At 44.4% G+C, this 23,923-nt stretch overlaps 3 protein-coding genes across 8 annotated transcripts in view; 1 reads left to right on the forward strand and 2 right to left on the reverse strand.

The window, feature by feature from the left end:
* Spata5 (spermatogenesis associated 5) overlaps nucleotides 1–4,864 on the reverse strand; it is a 164,771-nt gene extending 159,907 nt beyond the window's left edge. Inside the window, exons 1-2 of one of the 4 annotated variants that reach the window (XM_052180599.1) lie at nucleotides 4,327–4,864; nucleotides 247–368 (exon numbers count right to left, since the gene is read on the reverse strand). In XM_052180599.1, coding sequence (XP_052036559.1) covers nucleotides 247–368; nucleotides 4,327–4,486 — 282 coding nt within the window. In that variant the 5' untranslated portion in view covers nucleotides 4,487–4,864. Of the gene's footprint in view, nucleotides 1–246; nucleotides 372–3,653; nucleotides 4,151–4,326 lie in introns of those variants that run through there. The other 3 variants (XM_052180598.1, XM_052180600.1, XM_052180601.1) reach the window with 3 other exon arrangements.
* Nucleotides 4,865–5,186: 322 nt separating this feature from the next.
* Nucleotides 5,187–19,266, forward strand: Nudt6 (nudix hydrolase 6). 3 transcript variants are annotated; one of them, XM_052180602.1, is made up of 5 exons: nucleotides 5,187–5,455; nucleotides 7,815–8,018; nucleotides 12,571–12,626; nucleotides 14,938–14,992; nucleotides 18,863–19,266. In XM_052180602.1, the coding sequence occupies exons 1-5, from the start codon at nucleotides 5,227–5,229 to the stop codon at nucleotides 19,258–19,260; spliced, it is 942 nt and encodes a 313-aa protein (XP_052036562.1). In that variant the 5' UTR covers nucleotides 5,187–5,226; the 3' UTR covers nucleotides 19,261–19,266. The 3 variants fall into 3 exon arrangements, with proteins under 3 accessions (XP_052036562.1, XP_052036563.1, XP_052036564.1); XM_052180603.1 differs by lacking the exons at nucleotides 12,571–12,626; nucleotides 14,938–14,992; XM_052180604.1 differs by lacking the exons at nucleotides 5,187–5,455; nucleotides 12,571–12,626 and having other exon boundaries at nucleotides 7,891–8,018.
* A 291-nt stretch (nucleotides 19,267–19,557) lies between these two features.
* Fgf2 (fibroblast growth factor 2) overlaps nucleotides 19,558–23,923 on the reverse strand; it is a 54,260-nt gene continuing 49,894 nt past the window's right edge. The window contains exon 3 of the mRNA XM_052180605.1: nucleotides 19,558–19,758. Coding sequence (XP_052036565.1) covers nucleotides 19,573–19,758 — 186 coding nt within the window. The 3' untranslated portion in view covers nucleotides 19,558–19,572. The remainder of the gene's footprint in view (nucleotides 19,759–23,923) is intronic.

The following is a 23,923-nucleotide window of genomic DNA, read 5'->3' on the forward strand; positions in this document are numbered from 1 at the left end:
GTCTTTAATAATACACACAATTATTTTGTGGGGTTTTTCTGAGTCAGTAAGATGGTTCAACAGATGAAGACACTTGCTAACAATCCTGATAACATGAGTTTGACCCCTGAATCAGACTTCACAAAAAGAAAGTAAACAACATATATAATTAAAAAATTCTGTTCACCGACTCCTACTTGTATTAAAAGTTAAGACCAATATGATTTCAAATGTTTCTAAAGTAAAAGGGTAAGTAAGGACCTTTACCTCCTGCTTTCCATCCAAACTGGTAAGGAGCACTGGCCGGCCTATGCATATGTTTGCAGACTTCATAGTGTTAAGTCCAAGATGAACAAGGGAATTCTGGAATGTCTTAGGAACTTTGCCATCTACTATAAAAAAAAGAAAGAAAGAAAGAATTTATTTTATACTATTTTATAACTGAAATTAAGGCATTTTTAAAAGAGTAAATGAAAATCCTATGGTCATATAACTGTATCAAGGAACTTATCATAACCAGAAGAAACTTGTTTTTAAAAACAAATTATGGTGAAGCTAAACCTCTTTGAATGTTTACTGGCAATGTATAACTATAACCTACAAAGTTTAAAGAGAAGGAAAAAAAAAATCTCTTGGTTCACTAACAACACATTTGTAGCTGCATGATAGTGTCATCCCTCAGGCAGATCTTTGAGTTCAAGGCCAGCCTGGTCAACAGAGTAAGATCCAGGACAGACAAGGCTACACAGAGATACACTGCCTAGAAAAAAAAAAAACAAACAAACAAACAACCCACACACAAAACTAACAACCAAAAACCAAAAATTTCCCCGTGCCTGGGGTACTGACTTACTTTTAGCATTGCTAAGGCCTGTGTTCTATCCTCAGCACTATTAAAAACAAACAGCAACAAAGTTAACTATATCTCCTACGGTCCCAGTGTTTTCTGCAAAAAGATGCTGAGTCAGCTACTAGGTTTCACAGACTCCCACTAAGAACTGGCATATCTATTTGGCTCTAGAGGCTTGCTTCCACCTCAAAACCTTCCCTAAAAACACCACATCTCCCTGTTCATGAAGATCATGTGCAAATTTCTATCCAAGTCCTTGCTTCCCAATATATTATACAGTTCTCTGCTTACAGGATTCAAATCACCTTAAACTCTCCACAGAATTCTATCAGTGTTTATTCCTCTAGGACTCCACATTTAGTGTCTGCACCCATGTAAGTGGCAGGAACAGGTCACTGTAAGGAGCCCATTCTTTCCTTATACCATGCAGGCTCCATGCATGTTGTCACTTGTCGTCATTCATAGCAGCAGTCTAGAGCAGGTCACATTACATTCAAAAGGAAGCAATGAACACATACATGAACTTACTGTTCTCTGCTCAGACTGTCAATGTGATGTGACTAGTTCTCTCAAGCTCCTGCCATTGTGACTTCCTTTGATGATGAACTATAACCTGGAATTATGGGCCATAATGAATCCATTCTCCCTTAAGCTGCTTTTTCAGGTATTTTATTGCAGCAATGGAAAGAAAACTAGGACAGTCTCCCCATGCATTACAGGTATGCACCACCACACAACAAACAGCTTTGTGTTTAGTGTGTTGAGACAAGGTCTCTTATTCAATCAGAAAGAAGTTTGACAGCTTTTGGCTAATCTGGGCCAATGGCCTTTCCTGTCCCAATTGTTTGGTTACAAGACACACATACAGCCATACTCAGTTTTTTCCATGGCTGCTGGGGATTCAAACACAGGTCCTTTTACTCACTGAGCTATCTCTCCAGCTTCCACACCTAGCTTTTTACATGGGTGACGTATGAACTCTTGTCCTTAGAATCTTTACCACTAAATCATTTCACTAGCCCATAAAGTCAATTTCAAACAACCATCTACCCTGCTCTACCACCTCATGGAGTTTTATAATCTAGCAGGATAAATTATTAAATCAGTAGAGGGTAACTATATAGTTACAAATCATAATTATACAATAATAGAATGCCGAGAGACCTAGCAAAGCCTATTATGTGTGATCTGACTTAATTTGGAAGAATTGGAAACTGCTATTCAAAAGTGTGCCGCTTACACTCAGGTACAGAGGAAGATGAAGAAATAATTAAATAGGAAGAGACTTTGTATTTCTCAACAGAAAAAAAAATACATACAGAAATGCTGAGTATAGAGAGGAGAATGACACAGCCTTCAGAGACTAAGAGGGCTGCTTAAGGAAGGCAGAAACCATGTATGGCAGTGTACTGCATCAAGATACTGCTCATAACCCTGACAGCAATGGGAGCCATAGGGATTAATAGTAGAACCATGACAGAATTTTTATTTTAAAAGATCATCCTGACTATAAAGAAGAAAAAGAGTAAGAGAACAAAAGTGAAAACAGACAGGCCATTGTAGTAGTTCAGGTGGGAGGTTGTTGTCTGAGTTGTGAGAAGCAGCAGGAATGGCATGAAAAGGAATATGCAGACTATCTGGATGACATACAAGATCAGCAATGGAGCAAACACGGATGTAAGAATGGGTGGTATTATGCCTGGCCCTAGGTTTGTGAATTTTGTAAGGACTAAAGCTTGTATGACTGGAAGAAGACAACGACCTAGGGAGTGATTCCAAAGTGACTGAAAAATTAAAGGGAAGAGGTAATGGACAGTGCTATTCAAAATATAGTCTACAAACTACTTGTTACTAGCTCATAAGAAAGCTAAATATAAAAAAAATCACTTAGAAACTTTTACTGCACGCAGATAAAAGTTTGTGTCTATGAACACAAAGCAGAACCATTTCATTATTCTGCTTTTTAAACTTTTCCTAATTACACTATCTTATGAAAGTATTCATCTGTGCCCTACTGAACATTTTTAACCGTGCTACATAAAATGTTTGAGAAATCGTGATATAAAACACAACTTAACACTCAGAAATAGAATGCTGTACAAAAATAAAATCAAAATCGAAGAGAATATAAATGGGAAACTTAGCTTTGAATATGCTTGCCTTAAAGAATATTAGAGAAGAAAGAGGATATCAGACTTAGAATTCAGAATCTTCAGTATTTCAGAATCGGATGAAAAAGGATAAACCTACAGAGAAAATAACTGCCAATGCACATGGAGAAAAACTAGGACCGTGTAATGGAAAATAAAATACAGGTAGCAAGATGTTTTGAGGAAGACAAGATCAACAATGCCAAAGGTTACAGAGTCAAAAGGCAAGTAATGAAAAGCATCCACTTGATTTGACAACAGAGACTATCTGTGACCATTGCAAAGACCAAGAGAAGAAGGCATGCAAGTTGTGGTACGTGACTGACAAACAGGCAGAGAACACTCCATTAGAGTAGACAATTAAAAGGTGTAGAGAGAGGGTGGTGACAGAAAGACATGGTTGGAACTTTTCCAGTGGTTTAAGACATTAGAGAATTGACACGTGTAAATGACAATGGGAAGGAACTACTTGAAGAAAGGAGGTTGACTCTGCAGAACAGAACAAGCTGCATCCTGATTGCGATGGCAGATTAAAAACACTATGCTGACGCTAAGGATAGTCTTGAAAGTCCTTCTGACATAAAATCCACGTCCCTAGTCAGTGGGCTCCATTTCTCAGACCCACTACACAGCATACATGTGTATGTATTTAGCTACACAGCAAAAAGGTTTACCAAGTGAATGACTTTTCCGACGTGAAGTCTGCCCATTCACCAAGCCAACGAAACCCATCGGAGACAATGGCTCTGGAGTCAAATAAATCTGACCTCAAACACGGCCTCTGCCAACTCGTAGCCCAGATGCGACGCCGTTAGCTTTTTCTGCGCCGTGGACTGGGCATCGCTAGGCACTCACTCGTCACGGCTTCTGTGAAAACGTGCGCGAGCCACGCGCGTGGCGGGACACCTTACTGCGAACACCAGCGTGCAATTAGTCAACAGCAGGAGCCAACCACGGCTGCTCCGAAAGCCACCGCGCTGTTTGGCAGTAAATAAACAAAACCCAGCGCTGTGGCGCCAGCTGCGGCTTCTGGGTGAGAGCCGTGCTTCTGCAGCGCGGACTTAGACAGCAGAGCTCCAAGCAGCCATGGCCACCCCGAGTGTGGTCGTAGCTCGGTTGCTACTCAGGCGTGGCGTCCGCAAGGCCCCGGGCGCTCAATCCCCACAACTCCCAAAGCAAGCAAGCAGGGGTAAACTGTAAAAGGAAAACCCCCAACACTTCGCCCCGAGGGCCGAGCGGCTCCGGCCCGGCGGCTCAGCGGTCCGCGGGCTCCCGTGTCACGCCCACCTCCACGCGCCGCGCTCCCCTCAGGCGCCTCAGCCGCCCCGCTGCCCGCGCTTTCCTCACCTTTCTCAAGGAAGTTGGTCACCACCAGCATGCCCGGCGCCGCCAGGTTCGGCTGGGCGAGAGGGGTCGAGGTCCCCGAGCGAGACGAAGCAGCAGAGAGCGAGGGCGAGTTGCCCTCCGCGCTCTCCTTCTGCCGCTTTCTGTTCTTCTTGGAAGACATGACCGCAGGCTGTCGGAGAAAAGCAGCCCAAAGCCGGCTCAACGTGCGCGGCACGGGGATAAAACTTCCGGGTCAGAGGTCAGCAGGCGCGGCGCGCACGCCGTAATGCTCCACGCAGAGCGCAACCCACTAGGCTGAGGCGGTTAGCGAGGGTCTCGCAAGACACCGTTTCGTAAAGGAAGACGAGCTGGGCGTAGGAACCGCCGTTTACATTACGAACCTTTAAAAAGTGAGCTTCGGTTGTCCCGCTGCTTTGCCTACTCCCGAAGCAAATGTGGGTGGTCTTAAAGTAACAACAACAACAACAACAACAAAAATCCGAAAGTTTCTCCTCTCCGTCCCAGACCCGTCGAGGACAGTCAGGTCCATTAAGCTCTCGGTCAAATGGAAATTTCCAGCTCAAGCTTAGCGGATGGCGACACTTTACGAGAGTTTACGGTCAGCCCTCCTCCCAGCGAAAAGGGGCGGAGCGAGTTCCGGAAGACGCCTGAGATAGTCCGCCACGAGATGGGGCGGGGCGATCGCCGGAAAGAGGAGAGGTTGCACGGGGTCACGAGAGCGGAGGCGAGAAGGGGCGGGGTGTGCTCCGGGGCCGAGACAAGGCTACGTCAGGCGATGGGGGCGGGGCGGGAAGGGGCGGGGCGTGCGCCGGGCTGAGACCAGGCTACGTCAGGCGATGTGGGCGGGGTGGGAAGGGGCGGACTGGGACTAGGCGAGAGTCTGAAAGGCCAGGTGCAGCAATGTGGTGGGCGAAGCGAACTCCTTCCTGGTTCTGCACACTGCTCGACGCAGAGGGAGCCAGGTTCTGGACCGGGCGGCGCACAGCCTCGGGCGGCCTGGAGAACCCGGGCTCCTGCAGGGGAGAGCTGCAAGGCGAGCTGGACAGATTTGGGGGCGTCTCGGTGCACTTGTCGCGGCACCGCACGCTGCACGGACTGGATGCCGCCGCCTTCCGGAGGCTCTTGCAGGGCAAGTGCGGGTCTCGGGCCCCGGAAACCAGGGCGGAGCGTGTGGGCTCTATGGTGTGAGCTGGAAGGACACCCAGTGGTCCTCTCGCTGTGACCTGGAAGTGCTCTCAGCCAGGTCCGGGCCCAAACCCTGGATACTTGCCCTTGAGTTTGTCGCGGGATTCGCGGCGCCTAGCACGGTGTCAGCCACACACTTAGTAACTCTTAGTAAACACTGACAACCTCACTGTGCTTGCTACCTTGCGGCCTTAGTTTTGCTGGTACTTCGATTCTGCCATGCGCTCTGCCAGGCACAGCTGTCTCCTGATCATCGGGACGGGTGCCAGTGCTGGTTTCTACCTACAGAGCTTTGCAGTTTTCAGTAGGAACCCATCACTGGCTTTGAACTGTGAGCCCAGTTATCTGAAAGGACGCTTTCGTGAAAGAGTCCTCACTTAAAGATAGGTGTCAGATTTGTTAGAGCAGCCTGTTTTTCAAACTGAAGGCATAGCATGGAAATTTAGCACTGGAAAAGATCCTTTCACATAACCAAGAAACCACAAACGATCTTTATTCTGTGAACAACAAATTAGCGTCTCTAATGCTGTTTAACCTTGAGACCAATCTATTTCACATCATCTCTCCTGCTTGTAAATGTTTAGACTTCAACAATATGGCCAGTAGGAGAATCAGATCAATTCATCCCCAGGTAATGTGCACAAGTGTTTGTCGTACATAGACAGGGTGTCCCAGTGGCCTATGATAGTCTAAGCACCACTCCAGAAAGTATTGGATCTGGAAACTTGGCCAGGGTTCAAGTCCACGATTGAAATCAAATGACCACTGAAAAGACTTCTTAGGTGATTAATGCCAGGCCGCTCCAGATACTGGATAAGTGTGATCAGAGACACCCTGAATTGAACCCCTTTAATAAAACATTTCGCTGTCATTATCAGGCACTAGACATTGTTTTAAGAATCTAACAAAGCAGAATGTATTTCATCTCCGTAACTGGAAAGTACAAGCTCATCCCAGTTGAAAGATGATGGTGCCGAGGCCCAGAGACAAGGGGTACCTCCCCCTGGGTCTGGTTCTCGCCTTCTTCACACTGCTCTGTGGGCTTCCGATAGTTCTGTTGTGATGGAATCAAACCAAACTAGTTGGCAGCGCCTGTAAAGAGGAGCTAATCAGAAAAAAAGGGCCTGGTTAGATGTCGCTTCAAGGAGATCAGATGTTGTTTGTGATGAGTTAGTAATGGATGTTAAAGCTCATTTGAACATGGAGGTCACTATTTCTTTACTACTGTTTTGACACAGCTCAGATATTAGGATTGCAGTATACTTAGCCCTACGTAGAATACTTCCTTGGCAGAGGGGTTTTGACATAGGTAAATGTTATAGATAGCTCAAGCTGGCTACAAACTCATGACCCTCCCGCCTTGCTTCCAGGATTGCAGAGGTAATTACCATGCCTGGAATCGCAGTTTGCCCTGTCCGTGAAATAGCCCCGCTTCTAGGGGGAGAATTGCAAATTCATGACATCTTAACTAGGAATAGAAAACTAGTCAGTAGATGCCGTCTGGTGATACGTGATATGTTCTAATAAGTCACCCAGACTTCATGTGGTCTTAAGCTCAGATAATAGCACATGAGCACTAGTCAGGAAAGACTGTTGAAGAGTTTGGGCTTCTAGGAGATCATACAAACTGTGGACACGAGGAAGGGAGGGAAAGTCACATTACTAGAGGGGTAAAGGAAAAATTCCTTTAAATAATGTAAATAAGTGTGTAGAGTAGAAGTCGTCTGACTAGCATGTAAGATGCTTAAGGGAAGCTCTGCTACTGAGGAATCCACTTTCATTGAAGGAGTTTTAATGTTAGGCTGCCTAATATGTATTATAAAAGGCGCAATATAAGTTGTAGACATGTTAATGCAAAAATCACAAAAAAAATTCCTCTCTTCAGGCTAGTAACAGTTCTGGCTTTTTATTATTATTGTTTCTATTCTTTAACCACCTTGCAGTTTGTAAACCAAGAATAACATCAGAACTCTTCCGTGAGAGTTACAAAAAAAGCCTTTCATCATCATTGATGACGAGGAATGGGGTGGGCTGGGAACTTGACTCCACAGTAGAGAACCCTATGCTCTGGAAAAAAGAGGGAAGCACCAAAACGGCATGGTAACCAGTATCTTTGTCCATTCCACAGTGGCTGAGCGCCTGTTGTGTGCCGGGCCTGTATGTGCGTGGTTTGGTTATAAACACCAGCCTTGCAATGGGTGGAGAATCACACAAACGACTGGGCTATAGCAATGCAGAGACGTGGGGACCATTCATCTCCTGCCAAAGCTTTACAGACTGTACCTTCTCCCTCTGCGTTGCAGCCGCCGTTCAGCAGTGGCGGACAGAAGGAAGGATAGCCGTGTGGCTACACATCCCCATCCTGCAGAGCCACTTCATCGCCCCTGCCGCTTCCCTGGGCTTCTGCATCCACCATGCAGAACCGCATTCCTCAACGCTGACTCTGTGGCTGGGAGAAGGACCCAGCAGGCTCCCGGGGTATGCCACACACCAAGTGGGGGTTGCAGGTCAGTTTCAGACTCATATCCCCAGGAACTACCTTTTTCCAGGTTTGCTATGTCTCCTTGAAGCTGGGCTGCTAATCTGTCAGTGAGCACCGTGTGACTGTTCACTGTGCAACTGTGGCATCGTGCTTTTCAGAAAAGAAAGGGTGTCTGGCCCGAGAGTTACAGGGCGGCATAGAAAACAAGTGGAGTAGCGGCTTCCCAGAGGCCACACTTCACATGCTTCACACACATGTCTGAGTTCCCATTCTCAGTAGTGGCACTGAATTGGGATAAGGAAATAAATCACACTCCTTAACGCACAGGTCACCCTCTAAACCCTATAAACATGAAATTCTACAGAAAGTAACTTTTTTGGTGGGGAGAGGGTATGATGATTTGAATTTCAAGTCAGACATGTGTGCCACAGTCAACCTGGAGCATGTTCAAGAAGGCAAGAATAAGTTTCAAACGATAAAATTGAGAATATTCCAGGACTTCAACAAATAATCTGCAGGCCCAGCCGTTAAGGAGCATAGCGGTGTTGGTCAAAGGTTGGGCGTGTCCTCGTGCAGTACAGCATGTCCTAGCTGCAGCCAGCTGTGGCCCCAGCAGTCCTGAGCGCTAGTTATTGTCGGGTGTTCATGTTAAGAACTTGCCCTTCATAACCTCCCAGCTTTATTTCCTTTTCTTAGGATTGGCACAAGGAACCCCATTTTGCTTCTGATAAAGTTCATGGCTGTTTCAGCCTAAATATGTACTAAATTTTAACATTGTTTAGGAAAACTTTTAGGTTGAACTTGAAGCAAGGCAAACTAACCATATGCTTATTCAACTATCACTTCCTAAGACTTTACGTGGTTAATGTATCAAGTGGTAGCGATTTAAGATAGAACAGTGAAACTGGTAGAGCCTTGAACATTTAGCTTCAGTAACAGGAAATTCTCATGGCCAAGGGCATCAAAATCTCCTAGAGGGTTTTCTACAATGAATGGCTACTTCTGTTCCTACAGTTCTGATTACTAAGTTCTCTGCTAAGTTGCTACTGCTGTTCACAGGAAATCCTTGGATTTCTAAGGGGAGTAAAAAAAAACTAAAATAGTAATGAATCCTTTAATAAATAAATGAACAATGCAGATTAATTATTACCTAGTAATTTGTTTCTTTGTTTCTAAATAATTTACACATGGCTTTACATGTATTGCCTGCTTACCTACAGTGATGTAAAGGAGCTGGGGCGGGAGGATGTCCGGTAATATCTATCTGGAGCCTTCCTGCCCTGCAGCAAACAGACACTCAGAAACTTTCTAAGGGCTCTACCTCGGAAGATTCTACCCAATCATTTGATGATGGCCTAATGCATCATTGGGAAGTCGTGCAAAACCATTTTGTGCCTGTGTGTGCAAGGTGGGTACCAGAGGACGACCTCGGGACGTTCCTCAGGCCCCATCCACCTCCTAACACTGCATCTGTCTACAGATGCACCTGTGCACCTCACTGTACCTGGCTGCCAGGGATCTGAACTCGGCTCCCCATGCTTGCCTGGGAAGCATTTTACTGACGTCTGAAAACCTCCCAAACCTACTGTCTAAGATAGAGACCTCCCTCATGTCAGTCCCACCAGTCCATGACTCTATCCAGATTTTTTTAAATGTCACCCAGTGTACTGGCTGGTTTTGTGTGACACAGACTGGAGTTATCACAGAGAAAGGAGCTTCAGTTGGGAAGAGCCCCCATGTGATCCATCTGTGGGGCATTTTCTCAATTAGTGATCAAGGGGGGAGGGCCCCTTGTGGGTGGTACCATCCCTGGGCTGGTGCTCTTGGGTTCTATAAGAGAGCAGGCTGAGCAAGCCAGGGGAAGCAAGCCAATAAGGAACATCCCTCCATGGCCTCTGCATCAGCTCCTGCTTCCTGACTTGTTGAGTTCCAGTCCTGACTTCCTTTAGTGATGAACAGCAATGCAGAAGTGTAAGCTGAATAAACCCTTTCTCCCGAACTTGCTTTTTGGTCATGATGTTGTACAGGAATAGAAACCCTGACTAAGACACCCAGTGCAACCCAAAGCTATACATGTACTTACTCTCCCCAACAATATGCAGAGCCCGTGAAGCCAGCCATTTTGTGTGTTCTTCACCATGTCTGCTCAGGGTAAAGACAGAGCAAGTACAAAGCAGGAAACGAGTATGCTGTGGACAGATGGACTAGTGGGTGTACGGAGAATGGACGGACGGACGGACGGATGATGACATCTTTCAGTAGGGAGCCGTTGCTATGTCTTGATGGAGCAGTGCTGTTTATGAGAGTGCCCATTTGGAATGAAGCCCAGATCTCCCTCTGATGGCTGTGTGGACTCAGTCACTTTTTATGACACCCATGTGACCACGTGACCGACACCTGAGCTACAACTGCACAGGAGACACAGCGTGCCTAATATGCTTTCAGAACTTGTGTTTAACGCCAATCTTGTCTTGGTTCAGCTTTATGCTGTGGCCAGCAGGGGTCGCTCCAATTGTGCTTAATATCTTTTCACTCTGCGTTTATGCTGTTGGTGAATACAGGAAAGAAAAGAGACATTGGATAATCGCTAGTCTTCACGTCTAAAAGGAGGTTTCTTGGCATTCTGTCTCTTGGAAAGTCCAGTTGGATTTACGTCTTATGCTACTTCCCTCACTGGAGTGGATACACTCACTGGTCTCCTTTCCAGCCTCGAGAGGAAAGTACCAGGTGCAGTGTTTTCATTTTAGTTACTTTTTAGTGTTTGAATTTTTAAAATATATTTTATTTTTTAATGTGTGTGTGGGAGGGAGGGGTCCGAGTACCCATGGAGACTAGGAAGGAGCTTCAGATCTGCGAGCGGGAGTCACAGGCCATTGTGAGCCACCCGAAGGGAGTGCTGGGGGCTGAACTTGGGTCCCCTGCCAGAACAGTGTAGGTTCTTAACCTTCGAGCGCCACTCTGGCCCCTAGACTGCAAGCACGCTCTCTTTCCCCATGGATCTTTGTTTGTGGTCATTTTCCCCACTTTCTGTCCTGAATAACTTAGCTTTCATTTGCCTCTGCTCCACACACAGCAGGAAGTTGTGTTGTGTTTACCACTGTGTTCCCAGCACCTGGTAAGATACCTTATACATACTAGGAGCTCAGCTAATGCATAAAGGACTTCTGTATGTTTCCTAGAAAGACTCAAGAAGCAATAATAAAAGGACGGACAAATATATAGAAAATGCCTTCCCATAAGGATATGTTAAAATTAGCCCATTTCAAGGATTCTAGTACAAATCGTTACAGTGTTTTATGTTTTTGACCCAGGATTGCCCCCAAAAAATACTAAATAAAAGGGGGGGCTATAAAGATGGTTCAGCAGTCACAAGCTCCTGGTATTCCTCCAGAGGACCAGAGTTTGATTCTCAGCACCCACATGACTCAACAACCATCTGTAACTCCAGCCCCAGCGGGCCTGCCACCCCCTCTGGCCAGAGGCACAGCATGCACATAGTACAGCATTCTGTAGGCAAACCACCCATAATAAGATAAAGAGAGGGAAATCTAAATAGTAAAAAGAGAGAAGGGGAAGTGGTTTGGGTCCTGCCATCCAGCAGAGTCCACGGTGCACTGGGCAGCGTGTATGATGGATGAGTGGATGGAAGCGCTGGGTTGGAGCTTTAGGCATACATACAAAACCAAAGCCTTCCAAGTGCATGCGTGTGCTCTAGGGTGGATGCACACACAGTAAGGAAATGCGACTGGCTTCAGACAGGCCCTCATGGGTGCTGAGACAGCTGGGATCTGAACAGCCAGGAAGCAGGGACCCGAAATCTATTCTGTGCTTCAAGAAGTAAGAATTAGAACAGAAAGTCTTAGACCTTTAAGCACTGCAGTGGGAATGCTTGAATCACGGCAGAAGCCTAATCCCTGGGGTGACGGCAATAATGGGTGCGGCCTGCACAGGTGGCTCGGTCCTGTGGGCAAAGCTTTAATAGGCATTGGGGTCTTGTTATCCGTGTTTTAAGAGGCCCAGCCTTAGGCCTGCGTGGACTGTTCTCTTTGAGAAGTCGCTCTTCCAAGACATCTGTATGTTGGCACTTTGATCCTGGACTTCTTAACTTCTCAACCTGTGACAAAGAGATGGTTCTAAGTTCTCAGTAGTCAGTGTCTTTAGACAGCTGCAGCAAGCACTCTCAGCTGTGTAATCTCCAAAGAAATGTTACTAAAGGGTAAAAAAAGATCTCCATCTGTGTCATGAGACATAGACAGCCATGCAGGTGATTATTGTATAAATTTAACATACGCATTCCAGATTGTTGGAAGGGAGGGAGGTGGGTGGGTGGGTGGGAGGAAAGGAAAGAGGGAATGAGGGGGGGAAGTGGGTGGGTGGGTGGGAGGAAAGGAAAGAGGGAAGGAGGGAGGAGACAGAACACTAGTCAGTTGAGCAATCACCTCCTTGCAGGAGATGTTTTACAGTCTTTGTGGCTGAGGTATCTAAACCAGGCCTTCAAATAACGGATTTTAATGGGTGACCACCAGTTAGTAGGTAAATGAAATTAATATTTTGCAATTAATTTTCCCCCTCAAAAGGTGCTGTATTTGATGTTAGTACCAAGAAAGTACTGGTTGTACAAGATCGAAATAAAGTAAGTTGTTTCTGCCTGAAAGGTTGCTTTCCAAGGTGTTCTCTCTAGAGAAACATAAAATGTAGACATGTTGATACAGCTAAGGGGACACAGCAAGGCACTTCAGTAGTTACTTCTCAGCAGTTATGGGAAACCTAGATACTTATCTAAATAAAGCTGAGATACAGACCCGAGCCTGTGAGCGTGATCCTCGGTGCTGTGCTCAATGCATGGTGTAGAGCGCTGCAGTCGGGAGTGCTGAGTTGGGAAGACACATTATTGAGGTAGCGTCCAATCAGTGAGGACTCTTAGTGTTCCCAGGAGCTTTGCTCCCAGTCCAGAGAGAACAGAGACTGAAAACGCGTTACCCCAGCAGGCCTGCAGCACAGTCTCTGGACTGTGCTAGAATGGATACTGAGTTAACTCTGCCCTGAGAGCCTCCAGAGATGCCTCAGAGGAAGTGACATTTCAAATTCAGTCTAGAAGAGTAAGTAGGAACCTACCAGGTTAAGAAAGGAGGGAGGAGGGGAAGAGGGAAGGGAGAAGGGGAGGGCAGGAGAAGTGAGGCGGGTTAGGTACTGGAGAAATGGCTGATGATAGTGACAGCAGCCACTGGCTGGGCTCTGTGCCTTCACACAGTCAATTCTAATTTCCTGGTTTATCACTCTATTCCTTAAATTTAAAATTTTTATTTATGTGCATGAGTGTATGTGTGTGTGTTATTTTATGTATATGAATAAACTGTAGCTGTGCAGATGGTTGTGAACCTTCACGTGGTTGCTGGGAATTGAATTTAGGACCTCTGCTCACTCGGGTCAACCCCTCGCACTCTGATCGGACTGCTCCCTCCGATTAACCTTGCTCTCTCAACCCCTGCTCGCTCCAGCCCAAAGATTTATTTATTATTATAAGTACACTGTATCTGTCTTCAGACACCAGAAGAGGGCGTTAGATCTCATTATGAATGGTTGTGAGCCACCATGTAGTTACTGGGATTTGAACTCAGGACCTTCAGGAGAGTAGTTAGTGCTCTTAACCACTGTGCCATCTCTCCAGCCCCCGCTTAATGTTATAATAATACCAGGTTCTCAAGTGCCCTGTTATATCGTTCATTGTTTATTACCAGTAGAGTTTATAGTTGTAGTGTCTAATGTCTTACCAGTCTCCATAGAAACAGAGCTTCCAGAACCACTTTAAAGTGTAACTCAAAAGACAACCTGTCTCTGCAGATGAGGCAGATTTCTACACTAATAGAGTAAGGCACAATATGCCTTACAGGTTAAAGTCAAACCTGAGTTGGACACAGAGGTGGAAAGCCTGCATTTGTGCCCAGTGGTCAGCGGTGTATGGAAAGCAGGGACCCTGCCACTGGCCTCTGAGACCACATAGCTTCGAGGTGACGCACGCTCTCAGAAGCCTGCTTCCAGGAATCCAGAGGGTCACAGCACACAGTGCAAGGGCCACAGTGGCTCTCTGAATGAGGGATATGAAATCTGCTGGCTCATGAGGTCACTTCTCATTCTTGAGGTTTATAGAATGATGAGCACATACTATATGCAGAATTCTACAAGGAGTCCATCATGACAGCCATGAGAAAACTGTCCTGTGCCCGCTCATAATTATTTTAATCTAATCTCATTTCTTCCAAGGATCAGGTTTGCCTCTTTAACATCCTGCCACAAAAAGGAAGGAAGGAAGAGAGGAAGGAAAGAAGGATGGATGGATGGATGAGAAAACACAAAGAAACAATAGCCAAGAACCAAAATAACTTTATTCACACTACCCATAAAAAGCAATTACATTTTACATAAAACAATAAACACAGAGAAATCTTGAGTAATATCTGTGATTAGAAACAAAATACAGTAAATGCATGTAAAACTCTAGAGTAGCGTACCTCGGCGGTTACATTGCATCTGCACTCTTCTTACTCATAGCAGCATCTGTAAGATCCTATCTGTTCGTAGTTAACTAGCAGCCAAGTTCTGTGAAGTACACAACTGAATAGATATCTCCCTCCAAAGGTTCATTAAGACAAGTTGCATCACATTAGCTAAATAACACCACGTCTACTTCCTGAAGAATAAGAGGAAAAGACTTCATCAGTCACCATCTCCCTCGAAAGAGAAAACACGGGAAAGAGAAAACATGGAGTAGTAAGAGAGCTGGGCTGGGGTGTAGGGTAAACGTAATAAAAGCAAGATTTTACTTCCTTGACCAACTGAGCTGACGAGGTAGGAGAGGGGCGTGGAAGAGAGGAAGTTATGACATGATGGACTTTTGTTTTGTTTTGTTTTTTGTTTTTGTTTTTTTTTTTTATTTTGCACTGCAGTTGAAAAACATGTGGAAGTTTCCGGGAGGCCTGTCAGAGCCGGGAGAAGATATTGGTGTGTATTTACATACTTCTGATAAACTTGAAAATGCTTAGAAAACTCATGTTTACCCCCTGCTCTGTAGCTAAGAATAAGAATTTGAAGTTTGTAATTGGTCCACACTGAGTTAGAAAAAAATCAGACAGATTTCTTCAGAGCAATACAAAGTTAGCAAGAACTTTCTAACTCACTCATTTCGCTTGTATAGTTGATACTTATGGGGGGCCCCTTTCCAATGGTGCTCTGAGATCACCTGAAAGGGAGAAACTTGAGATGCTCATCAGTAAAGTTAATTATAAAGATTTTTCAAATATGGCTACAATTATTAAATTTTGAATTCTTGACCATTTTATCACAAATTGGTGAATAATAATTTCTAGATAAGTCTTGAAGTGCAATAAAATCAACTATAAGGAAATAGTGATATAATTCTCCTTTGAAGATTTTTCCAGCTACTTATTATGAATAACCTAAAACATAATAAATTACCTGTGAGAAAGTCTTAAGTGGGAAATAACATGCCTCCCCCTTCCCCCAGATCAGCTTATAGGGAGCTAAGATAAATTCTGCACTTAGTCACTGATCTGCAAAGTATAGAATCATGCTGTTCCTTAAACCATTAGCTCAAATTCAACGTCATCCTTGTCTATACATAATACATTAGATACCATTATTGTTTCTCAAAGGCCTCTCTGTAATATACACATCCTTGTTTCTTCTTAACCAGCCACCGTGTTAGAGCAGTCTCCTGCGTTTACACGTTTGAATATATGTTCATGAGATCTGACTTTTAAATGTTGTACAGATCAAAATGCCCTGTATGTATTTACAAGTCCAGCTCCTAGCAGCCCATGAGCAACATTAATGACGGTCAGAGACGTAAAACAAGCCTTGGCGTTAGGTTCTCACTGACCCATTTCTTAGTTCCCTGGTGGGTAGTCTGTTGACAGCGTGCTCTGAGGACCTGGGTGTGATGGTGCATGCCTGCTCACCACGGCAGAAGGAAGGTGTATCAAGACCCTGTGGCACTTAGACCGTGCTGTGTGCAAACATAGCTGTATTCTGTAGGGGCACCGAACACTGAGAGCAAGGGCCATTTTTCCCCTAAAGCCACCGTCTTCATTTTCTCCATCTCTCGATACCACCATGCCTATGTGGTATTGAGAGCAAGTGAATGAGGTAACTCAAGCCTGGTCTTCTCACCTTCCACTCTGGCGGAAGCCACTGCAGCCCCGCGTGCCTTTTCAAATGAATTAAGGTGAGGGTTCTCCCCACTTGAGCTTTAGCAGATCCTAAGAATTTCAGACAGACTTAGATATAAATGGGGGAAACATATTGTCAAGTTAAATATGAATAAGTTCAGGTTTAAGATTCTTAATTCCAGAATCATTCCTTTAAGCCTAGATAATTTTAAGTGTACTACTAGTTTTCTTAAAGTACCTGTGGTTATGAAAGTAGCTCACCCATCTGAACTAAAAACAAAAGCAGAAGCTGACACTTACTACTTTCCTAGGCTTGCCCTTCCCTAGCCTGCTTCTACAGCACAGTCTGACAGCAAAGTACAAAATAAAAAATACTGTGATTGTCTAGAGCATATGGAAATTATATTATCAAAACCTTTGTTTAAGAAAGCATGAAATGCACTTTTGGAATGTCGCTATCCTGAACAATTCTACATTTATTGGCTGTTAACTAGGCTGTTGCAAAATTCCTGTAAATAAATACAGTAGTTAATTTGGAAACTCATTTATTTGGAATCTTTCATTCTCTGATAGTGCTAGATAGATGAAACATTGATATGCAAAGTGTTTTTAAGAAATTAAGTTGGGAAAATGCAAAACAAATTGAAGTCCTTAAGGCTTGAGTCTAAAAGTGTCTGAACGGTTCAAAGGAACAAAAGACCTTCTTAAAATATGTCATTGCTGGGGGTGAAAACCTGTCCTGATTCACCAGCCAGAGATGCTCACCAGCACTAGAGGGAGCTCGTGGAGCCCACATGCTGAAGGGTTCCCTCACCCTTCCAGCTCATGCTGTCCTCTCACTACACTTCCAACAGAAACCTCAGAACGCCAGTCCAGTCTGACACTCAAGCATTCCTCTTCACCAGCAAAACTGAGCTTCTAGATTCTTCCTACACAGTAATTATTATTTCAGCTGAGTTTAAAGTCTATTAAGATAATTCTAAAAGAATAACAGTGTATCATGGTAAACTTCAATGCATGTTGAAACTGAGGGAGAAACCCATTTTGAGGTAAAAGGGGAGACTATTCCACATCTCAGATGCAGAATCATTGGCTTGCATTTTCTGGTTTCAGCTAGTAGGGGATGTGCTGATTCATGTTAAACTCTTCAGACTTCCCAAACACCTGTCACCACCATAGTGCCACAGAGACTGTTAAGCACGACACCCATTCTCTCATTTGCCCTGTCCTGTTCTGTAACTTACATACAGCTGATCAGATTAGTGACACTAAGAAATGAGCAGGATCCCCAAGGTTATTTTCTAGAAGCTTTAAAGAATATAAGTATATATTTAAACAAGACTTAGAAGCCACTATATAAACATTTAAGGCTAGTGCCACAATTTTTAGTAATAAATTTTTAGTAATAATGTATTATATGCTAGATAAAATCTGTTTCCTTACTAGAGAAACTTTGTGAGCTTAGAGTGTTCTTTGATGCCTCCATCCCCTCCCTCATTCTGTGGCTGGTACTGGGAACAGCACTAAGCCCCTGTGAGGCAGGCATTCCCCACGCTGAGACGCATGCCTGTCTTGGCGCTTTCAGTCTTGGAATGTAGCTTGGCCGCGCTTAACCTATGGACAGATCTCAGTCACAGGGAACGTCAGCATACAGTTAAAGAGCAGCAGGTAGATGTCTTATGTGTTAGACTAAATTACTCTTCCTGTTATCCTTTCCAGAACTGTTTCTTAGGACCAGGAGCATGCCTTAGGGGGCTGGAATGCGTCCAGTGGGCAGGAAAGACAGTGTGTGGTTTGAGTGCACAGGAACTATGTGCTTCTAATAGCTCTTCATTGAATCAGTAGGACAGATGCATGTGCTGTCTAACAAACATCCAGAGAGGCATTAGAAGGTATTTAAATGAACAACAGCAATTCTGAACACTACCAGAAATGCATCCAAGGCAGGTAGCTATAGAGCATCAGAACTGGGGAAGTCTGTTGGTGCAGCCTTTGTAGGTGTCTAGAAAAATTGGACATAAATGTCCTGCCATGGAAACTTGTATTTAATTAAAATATTCATAACATATGAAAACCCTTGGTATATTATAAAATTGCTATGTGTTTCAAACCTTGTGAGGATATCTGATGAGAAAGCTATTGCATTTTGGTGTTGATGGATGAATCCCAAGTTCTATACAATCTGATTTCAAAGAAACACAGTTTCTATATCAGGCTGGGGTCGACTGGCAGCCAGAACAGGGGCAAAGGACCTTGCCCTGGGGGCAGTGGGCTTGAGATCCCAAAGAAGTCAGAGTCATTTCACAGTTCACTCAAGTATGTTCAGCACTACAGACTTCTGTAACAATTCAGACATCCACAAACTCAGGCCGTTTGATGGACGCTCAGGACAGGACAATAGTGAAGGATTTATCAGCATATTAACTGCAGCTTTGTTTGCAAATGTGATCTTGCCTTTGGGAAATAGAACAGAGAGAGATTAAGAAGATGTGACTTCCAATATACACGTGTATAAGCCTCCAAAGAGACTCTCGGTGTCTTAAATACAAAGTGCATTTCACAACGTCCAGAAAGCAGTTTGAAGACAAAGTTTTGCTTTTGAACTTGCAGATTTTAACTGAAAATCTTTGATGGCATCTCTAAGGATGAGATCTTTATGTTTGTCTCTCTCTTTGTCACATAGGAGACACAGCAGTCCGGGAGGTTTTTGAAGAGACTGGTGTCAGGTCAGAATTCAGGTCCCTGTTGGGCATCCGGCAGCAACACAGGAGCCCTGGGGCCTTCGGGATGTCAGACATGTACCTGGTCTGCCGCCTGCAGCCACTTTCCTTCACCATCAACTTCTGCCAGCAGGAATGCTTGAAGTGTGAATGGATTGATCTAGAATACCTGGCCCGGACTAAACACACGACGCCTATCACCAGCAGGATGGCAAGGCTTCTGCTGTACGGACACAGGGAAGGGTTTGACAAAATTGACCTCAGCATGGAGGAATTCCCTGCCGTGCACACAGGCCTGTTCTACAAACTCTATCACAGGGAACTGCCAGAGAGTTACAGGGCTGCAACGGGGACAGACTGAATGCCAGCTTTCAACCTGGCACCAGTTTTCCCACATACATGATATTCATGGTGGAAATTCATAAATGTACATAGTTTTAAATCCTCTTTTCAATTTAAAGGAAATATGTGAACAAGATCATAGCTCTAATTCTCACTGGGTCACAACCAAAGCTATATAAAATGGAGAAGTCTAAATATTTTCCAAAATTTGTTGTTTTTCTTTACTGAGGTAATGGTTAAGTGTCTTACTATTACATAAAAGGCATCCAAACTCAGCTGTATACATTCTTCTTTTCAGTGACAGTGTCTCAGTGACAGTGTCTAAAGTGAGTCAGCTCTTAGCAGACATCGGAAGAAAGAGTATGGCCTTCTGTCCAGGTCCCGTTTTGGATCCGAGTTTGTACTGCCCAGTTCGTTTCAGTGCCACATACCAACTGGAGTATTTCCGTGACCGGTAAGTATTGTAGTTATTAGATTCCAGACGTTCAAAGAAGAAACACTCTTCTGTAACACACTTCTGAAAAAGAAGAGAAAATGTGTTTTTATGCTTTTCATGTGAAACACTGAGAGCACAGGGAGATAACCAAGGAACAAGACTGCAGGTAAAACATGCGACGGTTCTGCCGATGGATGACACCAGGAACCCTTGTGAATAGGACAGCACCTCCTGGACAGGAGTGAGCCTGTGATCAGTCAGCAAGGTATTAGGTGGCAACCCCACACAGGGGGCAAAGGACCTCACTATCAGGGACTCTAAGCATTACAGCCTAAACCCAGGAGGGCCACATGTTGTCACACGGAGTGCTGGAATAAGTTCCCTGAACTTGCAAATGTTGGCTGGGGTGAAAGGTGCCTTTAGTTTGTTGCGTAGAAAACATCTAAGGTTTCCTGATGTCAAAAATATCCTAAAACAGCGAATGCTGTGAGATTGACAGTCTCCAAATGCCAATCAATAACAAAGAACAAGCAGTCTAGAACATTCCGGTTTCTAAATACACAATCTGGAAGAAATTTGTTCCTAAAGAACAAGCAACCCAGAATATACTGGTTTCTGAGGAATCAGCGATATGAGTATTTTGCCTGTATGTATGTATGTGTCCCCAGAGGTCAGGAGAGGGTATCAGATCCTCTGGAACTGAAGCTGCCGGTGGCTGTGAGACACCATGTGAATGTTGGGAACCAAACCTGCAGTGTTTGAAGGAACAAGTGCTTTTAATCACTGGGCCTTTCCCTTCACTACCTACAGAATGGAATCCCAAGTACTCGTGAACTTGGAATATCACAAGGTACTATATATGATAATCCCAAGAAGTCATGGTCTTAGTTACTTTTCTACTGTGAAGAGACACCATGAGCAAGACTCTGTTGGTGTGGAGATGAGAGCCAAGCAAGAAGAAGGGCTGAAATATTCCAGGGCACCAACAGATCATGGGGGAGATGGTGACCTCAGGACAGACTAGCCCATGTTTAGTATAACACGGATTCAGGTGGTTCGATACCGAGGCATGTATACAGATGTGGATAAGAAGGCTGGTGATGGACAACCTCCGACGGAGCTCAGAAGCAACAGCAGCTCCAAAGCAGCAAGCATACTAACATGTGATTCCATCTTCCAATGAAAAGAGCAAGACTCGCTGGAGAAATGGATCACTCTAAGCTACAGCAGGGGATTTACATGTAAGGATTGCTGCCCAAGAAGTGATGAAGTGTTCAAAATGAACACAGTGAGAAGTTTCAAAAGCACAGAGCCAAATAAATGCAAGAGTTCCCAAATGTTTCAGCAGCAAAAGCAGTCTTCGTCTAAATAAATATAAAGATGATGGAACTGAAGAGTAAATGGAGAACAGACAGATTTTTACATAAAGAAACTTTAACTTATAGGTAACACCGCCTCAAGCACATACAGCAAAAACACCAAACTCCACCCTGTAAGAGTGATCTCCCATACATCCTTCCAATAACACACCATCCCTAGGTGTGAACAGCTAGCTACACGGTGACTTCCTACCTGCAGTACATCATCCCCTAGGTGTGAACTGCTGCATGGTGACTTCCTTATGGTGGTCCATCCCTTCAGAGCAAGCTCCTGCTTAGTGGCTCCCTTCCCAAGGAGAGGAAAGACCAACTTCAGAGTGGAGATGCCCACTTCCCAACCAGGTGATGGTACTTCTGTGGTTATCCTCTCAAACTTTCAGAACTCTGTCTAGCCACAAGAAAAACACCAGACAATCCCAAACTAGAGGATCCTAAATATGCTTGGCTGTCAAAGTAATGAAAAATAAGGAGAGTCTAAGAAATGGTCACTGTCTAGAGGAAACTACAGAGACAGGATGACCAAAAGCTGGCCCTGAATAGGATCTTCAGGGGAAAATTAAAGTGTTGTAAGTCACATGGACTTTACCAGTATTTCAGGGTGACAGGCAGCCAGCCACCTAATGGAGAAATATAGCAGACTATCTTCCTGACTTCCCTGAAAACTTACAACTGTTGTAAGGTAAATTGTAGTCTTAAGAAAGATTTGCCTGATGTGATCATTATGTAGTATATACTGACATCAAACATGTCCATTCTAAATACATTAAACTATACAATAAAAATAAGACATAAGTCATAAAAAGCCAGACCCTAGACCTGCAAGTGTTACCACAGAAAAGAACTCTTCCATCTGGAAGGATAGCACGATGGATAAAGTGATTGCTATGCAAGTATGAGGACAGAATTGAGGTGCCCAGAACCCACATAAATGCCAGGTGGGAGTGGTGGTCACCTGTAGTAAGCCCAGTATATGGAAGGCAGACAGGATCTCCAGTGCAGCGTTGGCTAGCCAACCTAGCCAAATTCACTCCAGATTCCACAAGAGACCTTGTTTCGGTTGCGGTGGTAAAACACTATGACCAACAGCCACGTTGGAGAGAAGGATTTCCGTTAGCTTACAGTTTCACATCACCGTCCAACCCTGAGGGAAGTCAGGAGAGGAACATAGATGCAGAGCACATGGAGACATGCTTCTTACTGACTTGCTCCTCATGGTTTGCTCAACTCTACTTTCTTACAGCACCAAGCACACCAGCCCTAGTGTAACACTACCCACAGGAAGCAGGGCCCTCCCGCATCAATCAAAACCTCAAGAAAATTCACCATAACCTTGCCCAAAGACTAATCTGGTGGCAGCATTTTCTGAGTTAAGGTTCCCTCTTCTTAAATGATCCAGTTTGTTCCAAGTTGACCTAAAACTACTGCTGGGACCCCCTGCTTTGATGCATAAGGTGGGCAAGGATCAAGGAAGATGCCTGATACCCACCATGGGCCTCCTCATGCAGGTGCACCTGCTTGTACTCCTCCCTCCCCCAACATACCACCACCTCCACCATACATACATGTGCAGAAAATAATAATTTCTTCAGGGACCGAGTAATCTCTAGTTATAAAAGCAAATCCTTGATTTTAAGCAATTTTTACATGAGTTTTATCTCCACTACCCAGAGATACAGCTTGTTTATATATGTATGTCTCTTTAGTTTGCTTTCACTGCAGCTGTTGTTCCCTGCACAAGACTGACACATGATCAAACCAATCAGCATTCTAGGCAGGAGGTGGGAGGGGCTTGCCAGCCTCCACCCCTGATGGCTGATGGCTTCTAGAGGAGAGAATCAATTTTCCTAAAGGATGTGGCCCCTGATAGGTCAACCGAGATCCACAATATAACACCACACCCAGGAGTACATGGTAGCACTCAATGGACTTTAAAAAAATAGAATACAAAGTGGTGCTGAGGTAGAGGATAGGTAGAGATGGCTCTTAGAGGAGTTAGGGACAGAATGGGGGTGAAAATGATCAAAATATATTGTAAGAAATTCTCGAGAAATAAAACTAGTATATTAAGAAAGAGGGTTGGCTGCTACATGGTGACATCCTTCCTATAAATCCCATGTGGAAATTTTGATTTATTATATCTGTTGTAGTATCCATGCTTGCCACATAGTAAGAGATCAATAAATATCTACTAAATTAATAAGAAAAAAAAACCAAAACAAAACTTGTAGGTAGCTTAACATAAAGCTACACTCTGGTTGCAGAATCTGAATAAAAAAGACTCTAGGCCAGAAAAGCCTGGGTTGGAACTGAAACATAGAATATGACTTAACTGTACTGCATATAGACTCTCTGAGAAAACTGACAAGATGGCCCTTTCCAAGAATCCAGTGACCCTGACCTGACATCCATGATGGCTTCCAACCAGCCAGGAACCTGGGCTCCAGCTTTGTCTCAATCCCTAACTAATGTGCAGGACGGCTGACCAAATTCTGTACCTTCACTGGGCCTCACTGAATCACATGGTCTCCACACAGTAAGAAACAGCTGCGAGCTTTCCCGGCACCCCTCCCCCTTGCGCGCTGGCTCTGGTCCTCCGCTCAGTTTTAGGCTTGAACCTTATGACCATTTCCCCATGCTCTGTTTTCTGAGCTGTTTACTCGGTTACAGTACTTTGATTCTTGCAGTTTTGGCTTGTGAAGGAGTTTGCTCAATAGAAATCTCAAAATGCATTTGCTCACACCACTTCGGAGAATGAAAAACAGATGTGAGGTAAGTATCCATGTTGAGCGTTTTAGAACTAAATAAAAACCACAAATGGGAAAAATTTAAGCGCCGACGTGGTCTCAGTCTTATAAAAAGGCTGCAGA

The sequence above is a fragment of the Apodemus sylvaticus genome, chromosome 4, assembly GCF_947179515.1.
Source record: "Apodemus sylvaticus chromosome 4, mApoSyl1.1, whole genome shotgun sequence".
NCBI classification, from domain to species: Eukaryota; Metazoa; Chordata; class Mammalia; order Rodentia; family Muridae; genus Apodemus; species Apodemus sylvaticus.